This window comes from Suncus etruscus, chromosome 6 (genome assembly GCF_024139225.1).
Source record: "Suncus etruscus isolate mSunEtr1 chromosome 6, mSunEtr1.pri.cur, whole genome shotgun sequence".
Lineage (NCBI taxonomy): Eukaryota > Metazoa > Chordata > Mammalia > Eulipotyphla > Soricidae > Suncus > Suncus etruscus.
Genome location: NC_064853.1, coordinates 5389705 through 5407233, shown reverse-complemented (window position 1 = coordinate 5407233; position 17529 = coordinate 5389705). Strand labels below are relative to the sequence as shown.

The 17529-nt window shown below is 49.6% G+C and overlaps 2 protein-coding genes across 10 annotated transcripts in view; one reads left to right on the top strand and one right to left on the bottom strand.

Annotated features, from left to right (window-relative positions):
• CLSTN1 (calsyntenin 1) overlaps positions 1–17529 on the top strand; it is an 833174-nt gene that overhangs the window by 569931 nt on the left and 245714 nt on the right. The gene's annotated exons all lie outside the window — the stretch shown is intronic.
• UBE4B (ubiquitination factor E4B) overlaps positions 1–17529 on the bottom strand; it is a 99110-nt gene that overhangs the window by 47541 nt on the left and 34040 nt on the right. For both annotated transcript variants that reach the window (XM_049775281.1, XM_049775280.1), the window contains exons 3-6: positions 6220–6355; positions 2159–2246; positions 1092–1236; positions 70–298 (exon numbers count right to left, since the gene is read on the bottom strand). In XM_049775281.1, coding sequence (XP_049631238.1) covers positions 70–298; positions 1092–1236; positions 2159–2246; positions 6220–6355 — 598 coding nt within the window. The remainder of the gene's footprint in view (positions 1–69; positions 299–1091; positions 1237–2158; positions 2247–6219; positions 6356–17529) is intronic.

Sequence of the window (17529 nt, the reverse complement as noted above, 5' to 3'; positions counted from 1 at the left end):
CCACAGTTAAACTTGTCCTCATTCTGCATGTGACCGGATGAGGAACAAGGCCCAGGACCCCACACTGACCTGGACAAGGAGCCAGCGCCGAAGGAGCCCACGCTGCAGAACATAGGGCTCGTGCCCGGGTTGGAGCCGGTGTTGAGCAGGAGACTTCGATCCGGGGACCGGGCGGCCGCAGCAATGGGCTGGGACGTGGCCGTCAGACTGGCGAACGGGTTTTCATCCCGAGTCTGCGTGGACATCATCAGCACCTCCATCAAGATCTGGCCGATCAAATCCTTAAAGTCCGAGAACACTGTCGGGGCGGCAGGGGAAAAGGAAAGGGGACGAGTTACACAAAAAGCCACATTGAGCACAAGAGAGAATGGACAGTGGGGAGGGCGTCTGCATTGCACACAGCCAATCTGATTTGATCCCCCCCCATCCCATAGGGTTCTCCTCTAGGCCTGCCAGGAGTGATTTCTGAGTGCAGAGCTAGGAGTAAACTGGGCTCTGCTGAGGGTGACCCAAAAAAACAAATTGGAAGAAATAAAAATGTTTAAGGAAAAATGTCTTCCCAGATACACGGAGACATTCATATACCTACAATAATTTTCCTTTAAAAAAAAAAAAAATCACAAGGGCTTTTGCCTTGCACATGACTGACCTAGGACATATGGTCCCCCAAGCCAGGACCAATTACTGAGCATAGAGCCAGGAGTAACTCCTGAGCATCACTGGTGTGCCCCCCCCCAAAAAAAAAAAACACCCACGAAAATTAGGGCCAGAGTGACAGTACAGGGGGAGGGCGCTTGGCCTTGCATGCTGCCAACCCGGATTCAATCTCCAGCATCCACAGGGTTTCCCCAAGCCTGCCAGAAGCAATTTCTGAGTGCGGAGCCGAGAGTAAGCCCTGAACGCTGCCGGATGTGGCCCCCAAACCACGACAAATTAAAAAAAAAAAAAAAAAAACACCAGGAAAGCTAGAAAGAGCAGCGGAAGTGCTCAAAAAGGCAGTGCTCTCCCAAGGAGCACACCATAGCAGGAGTGGGGACCCAGGAAAGAGAAGGGGGGCTGCTAGGCTGTGGGGTGAATAGTGTCTGAACCACCTTCTTTTGGGTTCTGCTTGAACTGCGCGGAGAGAGATGAAAGGAAGATGACGTCTCTGTCACGGTCCTTCCAGGAGACACGGAAGATCTTACAGACCAGCTGCAAGGCCTGTTCTTCGGACACTTCCGACCCTGATGAAGGCTCCTGCGAGAGAGAATATCTGGGGGTGAGGTGGGCTTCACAGGACCAGAAATGGCATTTTAGAAACCCAACAAGTTCTGCTTGGGGAACTCGGCAGCTGCCCAGGGCCTGCAAGCCTAGTACCTGGGAGCATCAGGGAGTGGAGCAGAGACAGGCCCTGTTTTTCCTCTCTGAATGCCTTAGGGCCAAGCTAACATTTCTTCAGTCATTTTTCCCCCCCAAAATGGGACACTTCATACCACATGCCATCAGAAATAAAAAATAATCACTTAATGAGGGGCCGGAGCAACAGCACAGCAGGGAGGGCATTTGCTTTGCAGGCAGCCAACCCACGTTCAATCCCAGGCATCTCTTATGGTCCCAAGCCTGAGCCAGGAGCAACCCCTGAGCACTGCTGGGTGTGGCCCCAAAAACAAATACATAAAATCGCTTAATGGGCAAAAGTTGTTTCTTTTACACATGGGAGCTCAGAGGATAACAGGAGCAAAGACTTTTCTCAAATGGACCTGTCTGACTCTCCCTCCTCTTGCTCCAGCTGTCAATCATCCCCCAAGAAGTCTAAGGTCAATGAGCCATTATTGGGTACGGAAAACTGCTTTCCCACTCAACTTCCACCAAAGGATATGGACACCCCAAAGCACAGTAAATTTAGCGGGGGGGGGGGGGGAGGAGAGAGAGAGGAGGGGGGGAGAGAGAGAGAGAGAGAGAGAGAGAGAGAGAGAGAGAGAGAGAGAGAGAGAGAGAGAGAGAGAGAGAGAGAGAGAGAGAGAGAGAGAGAGAGAGAGAGAGAGAGAGAGAGAGAGAGAGAGAGAGAGAGAGAAGGGCAGGTGGACACGTAGCCCTCCCAGACCCCAGACACACCAGGAGTCAATCTCGTGTCCGGCCCGTAGGCTGGCAGCAGCAGCAGCGTCTGACTCTGACCAACCTTATCGCTGAGGCTCCTTTTCTCCCGTCGGTCATTCTCATCGACCTCCATGTTTTCAATCCCTGAATCCACATCCACCTGGGACATGCTTGAGACATAAAGAACAATCATTGGGTTTGCGATTTGCACTTTCCCCAAATCAATCATCTGACATGCCCGTGCACAAGCTCCTGGCTCCCGACCGTTATCAGTTGGGACAGCTAAAATGCTAAAAGTGCTTCTACACAGCTTGTTAATATTATTTTGGGAGGGTGGGGGTCACACCCAACAGTGCTCAGGGGTTACTCCTGGCTCTACATTCAGAAATCACTCCTAGCAGGCTCAGGGGACCATATGGGATGCCAGGATTCGAACCACAGTCCTTCTGCATGCATGGCAAACACCTTACCTCCATGCTATCTCTCCGGCCCCACCGCTTGTTTGTCATTATTAACCTCAACTTTATTTCATACTCTTGAAAATATTTATCCCGGGGACCAGAGAGATAGCATGGAGGTAAGGCACTTGTCTTGCATGCAAAAGGACGATGGTTCAAATCCCAGCATCCCATATGGTCCCCCAAGCCTGCCAGGGACGATTTCTGAGCGTAGAGCCAGGAGGAACCCCTGAGCGCTGCAGGTATGACCGAAAAACCAAGGGAGGGAGGGAGGAAGGGAAGGAGGAGGGGAGGGAGGGAGAAAGGGAGGGAAGGAGAAAGAAAAGGGGAGGGGAGGGGAGGGGAGGGGAGGGGAGGGGAGGGGAGGGGCGGGGAGGGGAGGGGAGGGGAGGGGAGGGGAGGGGAGGGGAGGGGAGGGGAGGGGAGGGGAGGGGAGGGAGAGGGGAGGGGAGGAGAGGAGAGGAGAGGAGAGGAGAGGAGAGGAGAGGAGAGGAGATGAGAGGAGAGGAGAGGAGAGTAGAGGAGGAGAGGAGATGAGAGGAGAGGAGAGGAGGAGAGGAGAGGAGAGGAGAGGAGAGGAGAGGAGAGGAGAGGAGAGGAGAGAGAGGAGAGGAGAGGAGAGGAGAGGAGAGGAGAGGAGAGGAGAGGAGAGGAGAGGAGAGGAGAGGGAAAAGATTTTTCCAAGCTTGCAGTTTTATTTTGTTTTTTTTCTTTTTGGCTCATTAAAGCAGATTTTCTGTACTTTTTAGCTGTTGTCTTTTTGTTTGGGGGCCTCCAGAGGGTGCTGAGCTAAGTAGAGTGGGTGGGGGTTTCCCAGATAATCCTTGACCAAACTGACTTGACAATCCAGTGCCAAGGCCTTGCAGTGCCTAACTACCCAGGTCACCTCCCAGTAGAAAGGGGGTTGCCAGGAACACACTTGGCAATGCTCAAGAGACCATTAGTGCTGGTGCTGGAACCCCAGTTAGGTGTGTACAGAGCAAGTTTTCTCCATGGAGCTGGAAACGAGCCCTTCCTTGCTTGTTGATTTTTTACTGTCACTTAATATTTATTCATGCTCTAATCAGTGGTCCTCAAACTATGGCCCGCGGGCCACATATTGTATTTGTATCTGTTTTGTTTCTTCGTTGCAAAATAAGATATATGCAGTGTGCATAAGAATTCGTTCATAGGGGCCGGGCGGTGGCGCTAAAGGTAAGGTGCCTGCCTTGCCTGTGCTAGCCTTGGACGGACCGAGGTTCGATCCCCCGGTGTCCCATATGGTCCCCCAAGCCAGGAGCAACTTCTGAGCACATAGCCAGGAGTAACCCCTGAGTGTTACCGGGTGTGGCCCAAAAACCAAAAAAAAAAAAAAAAGAATTGGTTCATAAGTTTTGTTTTTACTATAGTCAGACCCTCCAATGGTCTGAGGGGCAGTGAACTGGCCCCCTGTTTAAAAAGTTTGAGGACCCCTGCAGTCTAAATGGTTCCTTAATTTTTTTTTGGTTTGTTTCTTGGCCATAGTCAGCAGTGCTCAGGGATAACTCCTAGAGGGCTCAGGGGAGCATGAGGTGCTGGGGATCAAACCCAGATGAGCTGCATATTAGACAAACAACTTACCTGTACTATCTCTCCAGCCACCATTCCCTTTTTTTTTTTTTTTTTTTTTTTTTTTGGTTTTTGGGCCATACCAGGTGGTGCTCAGGGGTTATTCCTGGCTATCTGCTCAGAAATAGCTCCTGGCATGGACGGGGGACCATATGGATGCCGGGTTTCAAACCAACAACTTTAGGTCTTGGATTGGCTACTTGCAAGGCAAACACCGCTGTGCTATCTCTCCGCCCTGCCCCATTCCTTTTTTTTTTTTTTTTTTTGGCCCACTCCAACTGTGGCTGGGGCTTACTCCTGGTTCTGTGCTCAAGGATCACTCCTGGCAGACTTGGGGAAATGATGTGGGTGCCAGGGATTGAACCTGGGTTGGCAGCATGCAAAGCCAGCTCCTTCCCTGCTGTATTATCTTTCCAGATCTTAAATTTTCCCATAAGTTTGTGTCAAGGTAGATTTTCAGGACCTGACAGTTACAATCTGCATCTGTTCACCCACAAAACCCCAAATCATTAAGTGCTTAATTCGATCCTTACAGATTTATTAAAGTTATGTCTCACCCAGGCTGGACTTCCGTGATTTCTGATCTATTTCCAAGCCATTTTCCAAAGGCAATAAAGGGAGAATGTGGCTGAATGGAGTCTTGATTCGGCTACATCTACTGGGACCCTCTGGGCCCAATTTAGCTGTAGGGTTTTCAGACAACAGCTTTGGTGTAAAACTAAAGCCTGGGGCCCGGAGAGATAGCACAGCAGCGTTTGCCTTGCAAGCAGACGATCCAGGATCTAAGGTGGTTGGTTCAAATCCCGGTGTCCCATATGGTCCCCCGTGCCTGCCAGGAGCTATTTCTGAGCAGACAGCCAGGAGTAACCCCTGAGCACCGCCGGGTGTGGCCCAAAAACAAAAACAAAACAAAACTAAAGCCTGTCCCCTAGAGTGCCAGCTACTGGTTATGAAACCTGAGCTGACCTGATGGTTCCATCTTAAAAGTTTAAATAAAAGACAGTATGGTAAAATATCCACAGATAATAGAGATGAGGTCCTGGAGGAGAAGGCCATGGTAGGAACTTGCCACAAATAATGAGGGAGTACAATTAGGGCAGAGAAGAAACCACTAGGACAGTGAGAGTTGGAACTGATCATTCTGGACAGGAACTGGATGCTGAAAGGAGATAACATGAAATACATGGTACCCCTTCATTAAGGATAGTGAATACCTGGAGGGGGGGCAGGGAATGAATGTGAAAGAGAGAAAGGAGAGAGATAGAGACGGAGGGGAGAGAGGGATCAGATCCAGGAGTAATTCCTGAGCACTGCCAGGTGTGACCCCCCAAAAAACTAAAGTTGTTTATGTTTTCTCTCTTTAACTTGGGCGTTTGCTCTAGAGTGTCTTCACTCCTGAACTCTCATCTTGGGGACCCGTGTTGTGAGTGCCAGCCTAACTCTACAGGTAGCTGCTGGGCTCTGCCAAAGTCACTCAGCCTTGCCACACTCAGCCTGGCCAAGGAAATGGCACTGCTGGCAACAAAGCAGAAGCCAGAGGGCAGAGATGAGCACTGGGGAGGCTGCAAGGCCTGCAACCCTGTGCATGAGAAATCTCCACCTTAGCACCCCAGTAACCTAACCTGCTCTGAGCGCTGCCAAATGTAGTCATTTCCCAGAGTGGGAAACCTTCAGAAAAGGGCGAGCATTGATGTGTACCCGCCAGCCTGACATGGTGACAAATGTCCCTAACAGAGAGGATCCAGCTGGAACAATAACACAAGTGGGGAGGGCATTTGCCTTGCAAGTGGCTGATGTGGGACTCACCCAGGTTCAATACCCCACATCCCTTAAGATCTCCGGAGTCTGCCAGGAGTGATTCCTGAGTGCAGAGCCAGGAGTAAGCCCTGAGTGGTGCTGGGTGTGGCCCAAAACAAACACACAAAATCACCAAAGTAAGAGGATCCATATTGTGGGACTCAACTTGCAAAGGATCACAGGGTCTCTGGTCTGGCATCTAAGATGTTACTTGGAGTCTCAGGGAATGAAAGGGCCCCTTCCCCTGCCCCTGCCACCGTGCCACCAGCTCTTGAGCACAGCGCGTGGCCGCGTCTGTTACCTCTTCTCACAGGAGACGCCATCAATGTCCATACTCTGCGAGCGGGAGAGTGACTGAGACTGGGTTTCGAGGCTGTTGGAGGGTGAACTGCTGAGCGAGCTGACGCCTTCGCTGCTCTGGCTCCGATGAGCCACGCCTGGCAACCAAAACAAGAGACAGAGCAATGTGAGTTTCGAGGGTGCAGCAGATGTGGGCACGGTGCTCAGATAGGGGCCACTGGCCTATTGGGAGAGCATCTTAGGGGGAATAAAAACATGAGTTGGGTATCACCAGGACCCCAGGATGGGCCATCCATGCTCCTTCAGCAATACCCAGACCAGCTGGCAGAAAGAGTGACTGCTAGGACTTGAATGGACCCCCCTCCCATCTTCCCAGCTCCAAAGCCTGGTCTCTTAGTGCAAGAGTGTCAGTGAGAATTTACAGGCAGCCCAGGAGCTCCAAACCTGACAGAGGACTGGGGACTGGGAAGCAGGTGGGGACAAATACAAAGGCAGAATTCCAATGGTGGGGGCCAAAGAGATACCATGGAGGTAAGATGTTTGTCTTGCATGCAGAAGGTTGGTGGTTCAAATTCCGGCATCCCATATGATCCCCTGTGCCTGCCAGGAGCAATTTCTGAGCATAAAGCCAGAAGTAACCCGAGTGCGGCCAGGTGTGACCCAAAAACCAAAAAGAAAAAAAAAGAAAGAAAAAAGAATCCCAATGGTGGCCACCAGGGCTTTTTTCATCATAAAATGCTGAGGACATTTCACCAGGCAAACAAGACTTGGCCAAGCAAAGCCTTTCAATATAGATCAATCCAGCCACCGGAGTCAAAGGACAGCAGGGAGAGTGCTTGCCTTGCACATAGCTGACCCAGGTTCAATCCCCAGCACCCCATAGGGTCCCCTGAACACTGCCAGGAGTGATTTCTGTGCATAGAGGCAGGAGTAAGCTCTGAGTAAGCACCACTGGATGTGACCCAGGGACCAAAAACAAATTAAAAAATTTAAAAATTTGGGGGAGGGGGGTTTGGGTCACCCCTGGCACCGCTCAGGGTTTACTCCTGACTCTGCTCAGAAATCGTTCCTGGCAGGCTTGGGGGACCATATGGGATGCCGGGATTCAAACCACTGTCCTTCTATATCTATGGCAAACGCCTTACTGCTGTGCTATCTCTCTGGCCCCTAGGTTGAGTTTTAGTGCTAGACCACATCTTTTTTTTTTTTTTTTTTTTTTTTTGGTCATACCCAGCAGTGCTCAGGGGTTACTCCTGGCTCTATACTCAGAAATTGCTCCTGGCAGGCTCGGGGGACCATATGGAATGCCGGGATTCGAACCACTGTCCTTCTGCATGCAAGGCAAACAAACACTTTACCTCCATGCCATCTCTCCGGCTCCCTAAAAAATTTAAATATATTGGGCCTGGGGCCAGAGAGACAGCATAGCGGTAGGGCATTTGCCTTGCATGTGGCCAACCCAGGACAGACTCAGGTTCAAAACCGGGATCCCATATGGTCACCCGAGCTTGCAAGGAGCAATTTCTGAGCTGAGAGCCAGGAGTAACCCAAATGCTGCTGGGTGTGTGAAAGGCAGTGCCTTTCCTGCTGTGATATCTCTCTGGCCCCCAACCTTATTGCTGATACTAAAAACTTCTCTCGGAGGCTGGAGAGATAGCACAGCGGCGTTTGCCTTGCAAGCAACCAATCCAGGACCCAAGGTGGTTGGTTCGAATCCCCGGCGTCCCATAAGGTCCCCCGTGCCTGCCAGGAGCTATTTCTAAGCAGATAGCCAGGAGGAACCCCTGAGCACCGCCAGGTGTGGCCCAAGAAACAAAAACAAAAAAAACTTCTCTCATTTCTTTTTTTCCTTTTCAGTCTTTTGTTGCTATTGTTTGTTTTGGGATCATACCCAGTGATACTCAGCTTCCTCCTGGCTCTGCACTCTGGAATCGCTCTTGAGGGTTCTCGGGGGACCATACAAGGTGCTGGGAACAGAATCCAGATCAGGCAAGTGCGCTACTCACTGCACTATTTCTTCGGCCCCTCCTCTGCAGTCCCGGTAGCGGCTTATCACCTTTACTGACCCTGGAAACAATCTTTGGGTTTCACTGCTCTTTTATTCCTGCATCCGGTTCCATCCATTCTTGGTGTATATGGCTCTGTGCCTGCTTTTTTGAGCCTGTGGATTTCTCTGTGTACAATGCGGGGCAGGGAGAGTGAGCTCCCAACCCAAGCGGGTTTAGGGATGTTGAGATCCACATATTAGGACTCTCAGCCAACTAGGCTGGTGGTTAGAGGCTGGGGTTGAGCCTGGCACTGCCAGGACCCCGTCGTGCCAGGAGCACCAGATCTGTTGGCAGATCATGTGAGTCCTTTCTGTCATTATTTCCCAGACCCAACGGGGCTCCATGGGCTTGTTCTTTTCTAAAGTCTTGACGTGACAAGTCAAGATTTACTGGTGAATGCTCCCTTCTTGAAAGAGAAGCATTGGAGGGGTGAAGTGATAGTACAGGGGGGAGGACATGGTTGTACTAGGATGGATCTCCGGGAGCCGGCCAGGAGTGACTTCTGAGCACAGAACCAGGACTGAGCCCTGAGCGTCACCGGGTGTGGTCCCAAAACTAAGACTTGTTCATATTATCTTTTCAAAATATTTTCTAATTCTTCATGGGAAAATTTTTCCCTTTTTTAACCCAACAGTGCACTGCTTTAATTTCCATTTCTAGCCACTTCTAGAAACATACAATTATGGTGGCATTTTTCTGATACTGAAACTAATTCTACTGTGGTCAGAGAATACACTTTTGTGAGTTTTGTTTTATTTTTATCTTTTTTATTCTTTGGTTTCTGGGCCACACCCGGAGACGATCAGGGTTACTTTGGATGTGCTCAATAATTGCTCCTGGCAAGCTCAGGGTACCAGATGGGATGCTGGGGGTGAAACATGGGTCAGTCTCTGGTAGACAGTATGCAAGGCAAACGCCTTATCCCTGTACTATCACTCTGGCCCTTTGTGTGAGTTTTAAAATTAGGTTTTTTATTTGGTTTTGGGTCACACCCAGATGCCCAGTGGTTAACCCTGGATCTGCACACAGGAACTATTTCTGGCAGGCTCAAGCGAGCCCATGAGAAAGCAGGGGATAGAATCTGGGTCAGTCATATGCAAATCAAATGCCCTACCCTCTCTGCACTATCACTCTAGTCCTGAATAAAAGTTGGGAGGAGGGGTGGTTTGGGGGGCCACACCCAGCAGTGCTCATGAGTTCCTCCAGCTCTAGGACTCTGGAATCATTCCTAGTAGTGCCTAGGGGGTCATATGGGATAATGGGTATTGAAACGAAGTTGGCTGCATACCATTACTATCACTCTGGCCTCTGAATTACATTTTTTTCAGGGGTCCATAGCAGTTAGTGCTCAGAGGTTACTCTTGGCCCTGCACTTAGGAATCATTCCTGGTGGTCTGGTGGAGAGATACTCCATGGAATGCCAGAGATCTAACCTGGGCTGGCTGCCTGCAAGGCAAGTGCCCTCCCTGCTGTGCTTAAGGCCTGGTCGCTGAATTAAATTATTAAAAGAAAAAAGAAAAGGGGGCCGGGAAGGTGGCGCTAGAGGTAAGGTGTCTGCCTTGCAAGCGCTTGCATAGGACGGACCGCGGTTTGATCCCCCGGCGTCCCATATGGTCCCCCCAAGCCAGGGGCGATTTCTGAGCCATAGCCAGGAGTAACCCCTGAGCGTCAAACGGGTGTGGCCCAAAAACGAAGAGAAGAGAAGAGAAGAGAAGAGAAGAGAAGAGAAGAGAAGAGAAGAGAAGAGAAGAGAAGAGAAGAGAAGAGAAGAGAAGAGAAGAGAAGAGAAGAGAAGAGAAGAGAAGAGAAAAGAAAAGAAAAGAAAAGAAAAGAAAAGAAAAGAAAAGAAAAGAAAAGAAAAGAAAAGAAAAGAAAAGAAAAGAAGGGGCTGGCGAGATAGCATGGAGGTAAGACGCTTGCCTTTCATGCAGAAGGTCATTGGTTTGAATCCCGGCGTCCCATATGGTCCCCGCGCTTGCCAGGAGCAACTTCTGAGCATGAAGCCAGGAGTAACCCCTGAGCACTGCCGGGTGAGACCCAAAAACCACAAAAAAAAAAAAGAAAAAAGAAAATAAGAAGAGAAAAGAGAAGAGAAGAGAAGAGAAGAGAAGAGAAGAGAAGAGAAGAGAAGAGAAGAGAAGAGAAGAGAAGAGAAGAGAAGAGAAAAGAAAAGAAAAGAAAAGAAAAGAAAAGAAAAGAAAAGAAAAGAAAAGAAAAGAAAAGAAAAGGGGCTGGCGAGATAGCAAGGAGGTAAGATGTTTGCCTTTCATGCAGAAGGTCATCGGTTTGAATCCCAGCATCCCATATGGTCCCCGCGCTTGCCAGGAGCAACTTCTGAGCATGAAGCCAGGAGTAACCCCTGAGCACTGCCGGGTGAGACCCAAAAACCACAAAAAAAAAAAAAAGAAAGAAAGAAAGGAAAGAAAAGAAAGGAAAAGGGAGGGGAGGGGAGGGGAGGGAAGAAAAGGGAAGAGGAGGGGAGGGGGAGGGGAGGGAGGGCAGAGAGATAGCACAGCGGTAAGGCATTTGCCTTGCACACCGTTGATTCGAACAGATGGTGGTTCGAATCCTGGCATCCCATATGGTCCCCCGAGCCTGCCAGGAGCGACTTCTTTTTTTTTTTTTTTTTTTTTGGTTTTTGGGCCACACCCGGTAACACTCAGGGGTTACTCCTGGCTATGCGCTCAGAAGTTGCTCCTGGCTTGGGGGACCATATGGGACGCCGGGGGATCGAACCGCGGTCCGTCCAAGGCTACCGCAAGCAAGGCAGGCGCACCTTACCTTTAGCGCCACCGCCCGGCCCCCAGGAGCGACTTCTGAGCATTGGAGCAAGGAGTAACCCCTGAGCACTGCAGGGTATGACCCAAAAAACCAAAAAAATAAAAAAGGAAAAAAAAAGAAAATACATAAAACCAGGGACAGTTTAATATATATTTATATATATATGCCAGCATATTGAATAACTTCTTTCCACCAGCACACTGATGTGTTAGGTTTATATTACATTATGTTATGTTATGTTTATTCCTTTCATTTTTTGTTTTTTTGTGTGTGTATGTGTTTTTTGTTTTTTGTTTTTGAGCCATACCCAGTGACACTAAGGGATTATTCCTGGTTCTGCACTCAGAAATCACTCCTGGCTTGGAGGATCATATGGAATGCCAGGGATCGAACCAAGGACCAGCCAGGATCAGCCAGCACATGCAAGGCAAGCCCTACCGCTGTGCTATCATTCCAGCCCACTTACTCATTTCTATTGCAGGAACCTCAGGCTACTGTCTAGACAGTTCACATTCTGTGCATCCAGTCCGCAGAAGATAAGAGCACTTGCACTGAGTCTAGTAGTGGCACTTGAGTGAAGCTTAAGAATGATAGCACAGTGGTAGGGCATTTGCCTTGCATGTGGCCAACCAGGGAGGGGCCTGGTTCAATTCTAGGCGTCCTATATGGTCCCCCAACCTGCCAGGGGTGATTTCTGAGTGCAGAGCTGAGAGTCACTGGTGTGGCCCAGAAAATAATCAATAAAGTTTTGGGGGCCGGAGCAGTGGAGTAAGCGGTAGGGTGTTTGCCTTGCATGCGCTAACCTAGGATGAACCACGGATCGATCTCCCTGTGTCCCATATGATCCCCCAAGCCTAGAGTGATTTCTGAGTGCACAGCCAGGAGTAAACCCTGAGCATCACCAGGTGTGGCCCAAAAACCAAAAGGAAGGAAGGGAGGGACAAGGGAGGGAGGGAGAGAGGGAGGGAGGGAGGGAAGGAGGGAGGGAGGGAGGGAGGGAGGAGAAGGGGAGGGTATTGGTACCTATCCAGGAGCTATGCCATGGCAAGTGGGCTCAACTGTTTAAGAAAACTCAAGACTGGGGCCGGAGAGATAGCATGAAGGTAAGGCATTTGCCTTTCATGCAGGAGGTCATCGGTTCGAATCCGGGTGTCCCATATGGTCCCTCGTGCCTGCCTGGAGCCAGGAATAACCCCTGAGCACTGCCGGTGTGACCCAAAAACCACAAAAAAAAAACCAAAAAAAAAAACCTCAAGACTCTTCCACAGTATACAGGCACCATTCCATTTCCTCACCAGGATGGATCATAACATTTCTGGCCCATGTCAGTGCTTGGTGCCGGGCAAAGGAGCCAGTCTACCCTTCTCATGAGTGCGGAGGCTGACCCCATGAGTCTTGTCCTAAGGCTAGGGAATGCCTAAGTTCTCTCATGAGATCACTGTCAATAATTCAGTTAAGTGAATGTTTTCTTTGTTCAATTATCTGTTCAGATCCTTCTCATCTTTTCCCCCTTTCAACTATATAGAGTTGGAAGAGTTCTTTTTACAGTCTGTGCACGAATCTTTTACAAAGATGTGATTGGCAAATATAAAAAGGGATTTTTTTTGGGGGGGGTCACACCCGGTGGTGCTCAGGGGTTACTCCTGGCTATCTGCTCAGAAATAGCTCCTGGCAGGCACGGGGGACCATATGGGACACCAGGATTCGAACCAACCACCTTAGGTCCTGGATCGGCTGCTTGCAAGGCAGACACCACTGTGCTATCTCTCCGGGCCCTAAAAAGGGATATTTATATACAAAAGAACTGGAATTTTATAAGTCAGTTTTTAAAACTATGCTAATAATTAGAACAAGTTGCTTAAAACACCTGTCTACCACATAGTATTCATATGATAGCACATATTACAACATTTGTATAGTACAACACAGTGTGATAGTACAGAAGTACCTAAGCAGGTGTATCATGCTGGCTTTGCAGTATATTCACAAAACATCAAGAATATCACACCTGAGGGGTGAGCGAAGCAATAGCACAGTGGGTAGGGTACTTGCTTTGCATGTGGCTAACCCAAGATGACCGAGGTTCTATGCCCAGCATCCCATGAGCCCCTGCTGGATGTGGCTTAAAAAGAAAAATCATCTGGTGCTGGAGTGATAGCACAACAGGCGCTTATCTTACACATGGTTGACATCAGGATTCCATGAGATCTGCCCAAGTCCATCAGGAGTGAGCTGAGTGCAAAATCAGGAGTAAGCCAAAAGTACCACAGGATGTGGGGGGAAAATAAATAAAACAAACATTGCCACACCACCTCTGACTCTTTCAGTAGATGAGGAAAATCTCAACATCTCAAATTAAAAACCAATTTGCAAAAGTGAGAATGTGTGGACCTAAGAATGGTGAAAGCCACATCTGCCTAAGAAACACAAGTTTTAGGGGCCAGAGCAAAAGTACAGCAAGAAGGCACTTGCTTTGCAAAAGGCCAACTGGGATTCGATCCTCAGCATCCAATATGATCCCCCAAAGCACTGTCAGGAGTAATCCCTGAGTGCAGAACTAGGAAGAGGCAGTGATCACAGCGGAGGGGGTGGGGGAGACAAAATCTAGTGGTCCTGGTTCCATCGCCCACATCTCAAACATCAACTCCAGCTACAGAGAGCAAAGACCACAGAGAATGGAGGAGGACAGGGTCGAGAGGCCAAACATTCTGGTGACACTGGACAAGACAGATAGGCAGCCGAGCATGGCCATGACCTCAGGACAGAGCTTGGCTCACTCAGCAGCTCAACTATGAGTCAGGGCATGGCCCCGGTTTCGGAGGAGAGAGAAACCTGCTTCCAGTACGGGAGGAACTCCCCCAGAAGTTGATGCCTAGGCTTGAGAAGAAGAGGAGTCAAAGAAACCTCCGAGAATTCACCAAAGCTAAGGGCAATTCAAGGAAGAGGAGGAAGTTTCTTTCCTCCTGGATGCAAAGCTCTTCCAAGAAAGAAACTGAGTCTCAGGAAGACAAGGCACCTGCCTTGCACACAGCTGGCTTGGGCTCAATCTCACAGTCCATATGGTCCCCAGAGTCCCATCAGGAGTGATCCCTGAGTGTAGAGCCAGAAGTGAACCCTAAGCACCTTCAGTGTGGCCCAAACACAAAGAACCCAGAGGAAGGCCACGGCACCCTGAGCAGGAACACAAGTGGGTGATGAGGACATATGGAAGGCTGTGGTGAGGCAGTTTGGTGATGGGTAAGGATCCAGAGCTGGTCAGCAGGTCCCTGAGCACGGCATTCCCAATGCCCAGTGTGTGTCTCTTTATGGTTATTTTACTGGACCACACCCATGCTGAATCACTGACAAGTATCCACGGTTGATTGGGGGCAACTGGGCAAATTAAAGTAAGTGCAAATGGGGCCAGAACAAAAGCACAACACAAAGGGCATTTGGTTTACACATGGCCAATACAGGTTCGAGTCCCAGCATCCCATAAGCTCCCCCAACCCCCACACCTCCAGGAATGATACCCGAACCAGGAGTAACCCCTGAGCACTTCGGGGTGTAGACCAAAAACAACAACAACAACAACAAAACTAGTGCAGGGCAAGAGTGATAGCACTGAGATAGGGCATTTGCCTTGCATGCAGCAAACCCAGATGGACCCAGGTTTGATCCCCGGCATGCCATAGGGATCCCCAAGTCTACCAGGATTGATTTCTGAGGACAGAGCCAGGAATAACCAGAGTGCTGCCAGGTGTGGCCCAAACCCTCCCCCAACAAATTTTAGTGCAAAATCCCACACATTTACTGATAAAGACGTTTATTGCTAAGAGAAGTTTGCTGACATCTGATCCAGACCATGAGGTAAACAGAAGGTATGGTAAGTGCCCTCAGGTTTGGGGCAGGTCACAGGCACACCTCACAACTGTAGCTGCCCTGCTCATGGCCCAACCTCCTTGCTTCACGACTCTACTCTGCAGAGACACCACCAGACAAAAAAATTCCAGGTACACTGGCTTTCAGGCTGAAAACTTGGAGCCTTCTTGAGAGCAGAAGCAGGCAGCTTCCCGCCTTCACTCACCAATACTGCTGAAGCCAAACCTGTGTCCCACAGTCACTGTGGTAAAAATTCATGGTTCCACTCTACAGATCCGGGATCTCCTGGAGCCCACAGCCGCACACATGGCCACGAGACACCTCCAAACTCTTCAATACTGACAGCCCAGTAGGTGCACAGCAAATTAGATGGGAAAGTAGCATAAAAGCATCAGCCATCAAACCCAATACCACAGAAGGCTCTACCAGCAGCCTTTCTCAGGAAAACTTCAGACAATGACTCAATGACCCCATCGTGAGATAGAACCATTTCCACAAATTTTTCTTTTACTGAGGTAAATTTTTTTGTTTGCTTTTTGTTTTTGGGTCACACCCGGCAGCGCTCAGGGGTTACTCCTGGCTCTATGCTAAGAAATCGCTCCTGGCAGGCTTGGGGGACTATATGGGATGCCGGGATTTGAACCACCGACCTTCTGAATGCAAGGCAAACGCCTTACCTCCATGCTATCTCTCCGGCCCCCTACTGAGGTAATTTTTGATGATCCCATTTAGCCATTTAGCTAAATAACAAGCAATGTAAAATAAATTATTTTGTGTCTGCCCAAAGGAACAGTCTTAGGAGTGGATAGGAAACTGGGGTTAATGGTAGAGGGAAGGTCACACTGGTGGTGGGATGGGTGATGGAACACTGAATGCCAGAAACAACTGTATTAAGGACAACTTTATAAACCATCATGTTTAAAAAAGGTCATTTTAGGGGGCTAAAAAAAGGATGAAGATATGGTATGCTGCAGTGACTAGAGAAAGATTTCCTATTTATGATGAGGTCCTGGCAGAAGATAAGGGGTGAGGGAGCCAGAGTGACAGCACAGTGAGGAGGGTGTTTGCCTTGCTTATGGCTGACCTATGGGAGGCTGGTTGGATCCCCAGCCTTCCATAGGGTCCCCCAAACATACAAGGAGTGAGCATAGAGCCAATAATAACTCCTGAGTGTCACCAGGTGTGGCCCAAAAACAGGAAAAAAGAAAAGGAGTGAATGAGACATGTGGGGGAGGGAACCAGGGGGCTAAATTCTAGGTGTGTTCATGGGAGATGCTGGTTCCTGTGAATAAACCTGGTTCAGGAACATGAGAGTGAGCTGCGGACAGTCTGAAACATGCAGATTCACTGGTCCGTAAAGCCCGGTGCCCAGACTGGCACCGCCAGGAGGAGCCAGAACAGGAGAACGAGACAGGAGATAAAGAAGCTGAAAACTGGGGCTGGAGAGATAGCATAGCAGTAGGGCATTTGCCTTGCATGCTGAAGGTCAGTGGTTCGAATCCCGGCATCCCATATGGTCCCCCAATCCTGCCGGGGGGCGATTTCTGAGCATAGAGCCAGGAGTAGCCCCTGAGTGCTGCTGGGTGTGACCCAAAAACCAAAAAAAAAAAAAACAAAATAAAATTAAAAAAAGAAGCTGAAAACTAAGGGAAGAGGTTCAAAGGTAAGGGAGTGAAAACCATGCTCGGGGAATGCTGGTGAGTGAGACAGAAGGGTCTCGTGGAGACCCCTGGGGCTGCCCCATCTGGGGTTGGTTCCCTATCCCAAACGAAGGGCAATCTGCAATGAAGGGGTACAGCCATGGGGGTGTAAGTACAGAGGAGATGAGACCCGGAGAGATCCTTGATGGTGACCCCCAGTCTGTATCCAAAAACACGGAGCTCTGGGCCAGAGAAGACAGGCCAGCCCAGAGAAAAAAACAGGAAAAGAGCACAGGGGACAGGGAGAAGGGTTGTGCTTTGAAGGCAGAACCAACACTGACCACACTGGTCCGCAGGGGGCGCCAGGCCTCGGAGCTCGGAGGAAAGGTATAAAGAAGCAGACAAGAGTGGGAGAGGGATCCTGGGCAGAGTGGGCTGGAGCTCAATCCCTGACAAAACGTGGGAGGGGTGGGGGAATCCTGACTTTTTCCCAGAGACCCCCCTTTCAGATTGAGAGGAGGTGAAAATGGGATCAGCCTTCTGTTGTGGCCTCAAATGATCCTAACATCAATTATATCTACTAGAACTGGAAAAAGCAAAATGTATGATGGTACTATGATGCCTGACAGGAATTTGGTTTGGGTTTGTTGTGTTTGTTCTGCTATGGGTAGTGTTCAGGGGTGATTTCTGGCCACACTAAGAGGACCCTGTGGGATGCAGGGGATCCAACACAGGTCAGCCCTCTGCAAGCAAGCACACTCCCTCCTGTACTCTCTCTCTTGAAGCCCTAAAAGATTTTCTTTTCTTTTTTTTTTTTTTTTGGGGGGGGTGGTTTGGGCCACACCTGTTTGATGCTCAGGGGTTACTCCTGGCTATGTGCTCAGAAATCGCCCCTGGCTTGGGGGGACCATATGGGACGCCAGCGGATCGAACCATGGTCCGTCCTAGGCTAGCACTTGCAAGGCAGACTCCTTACCTCTA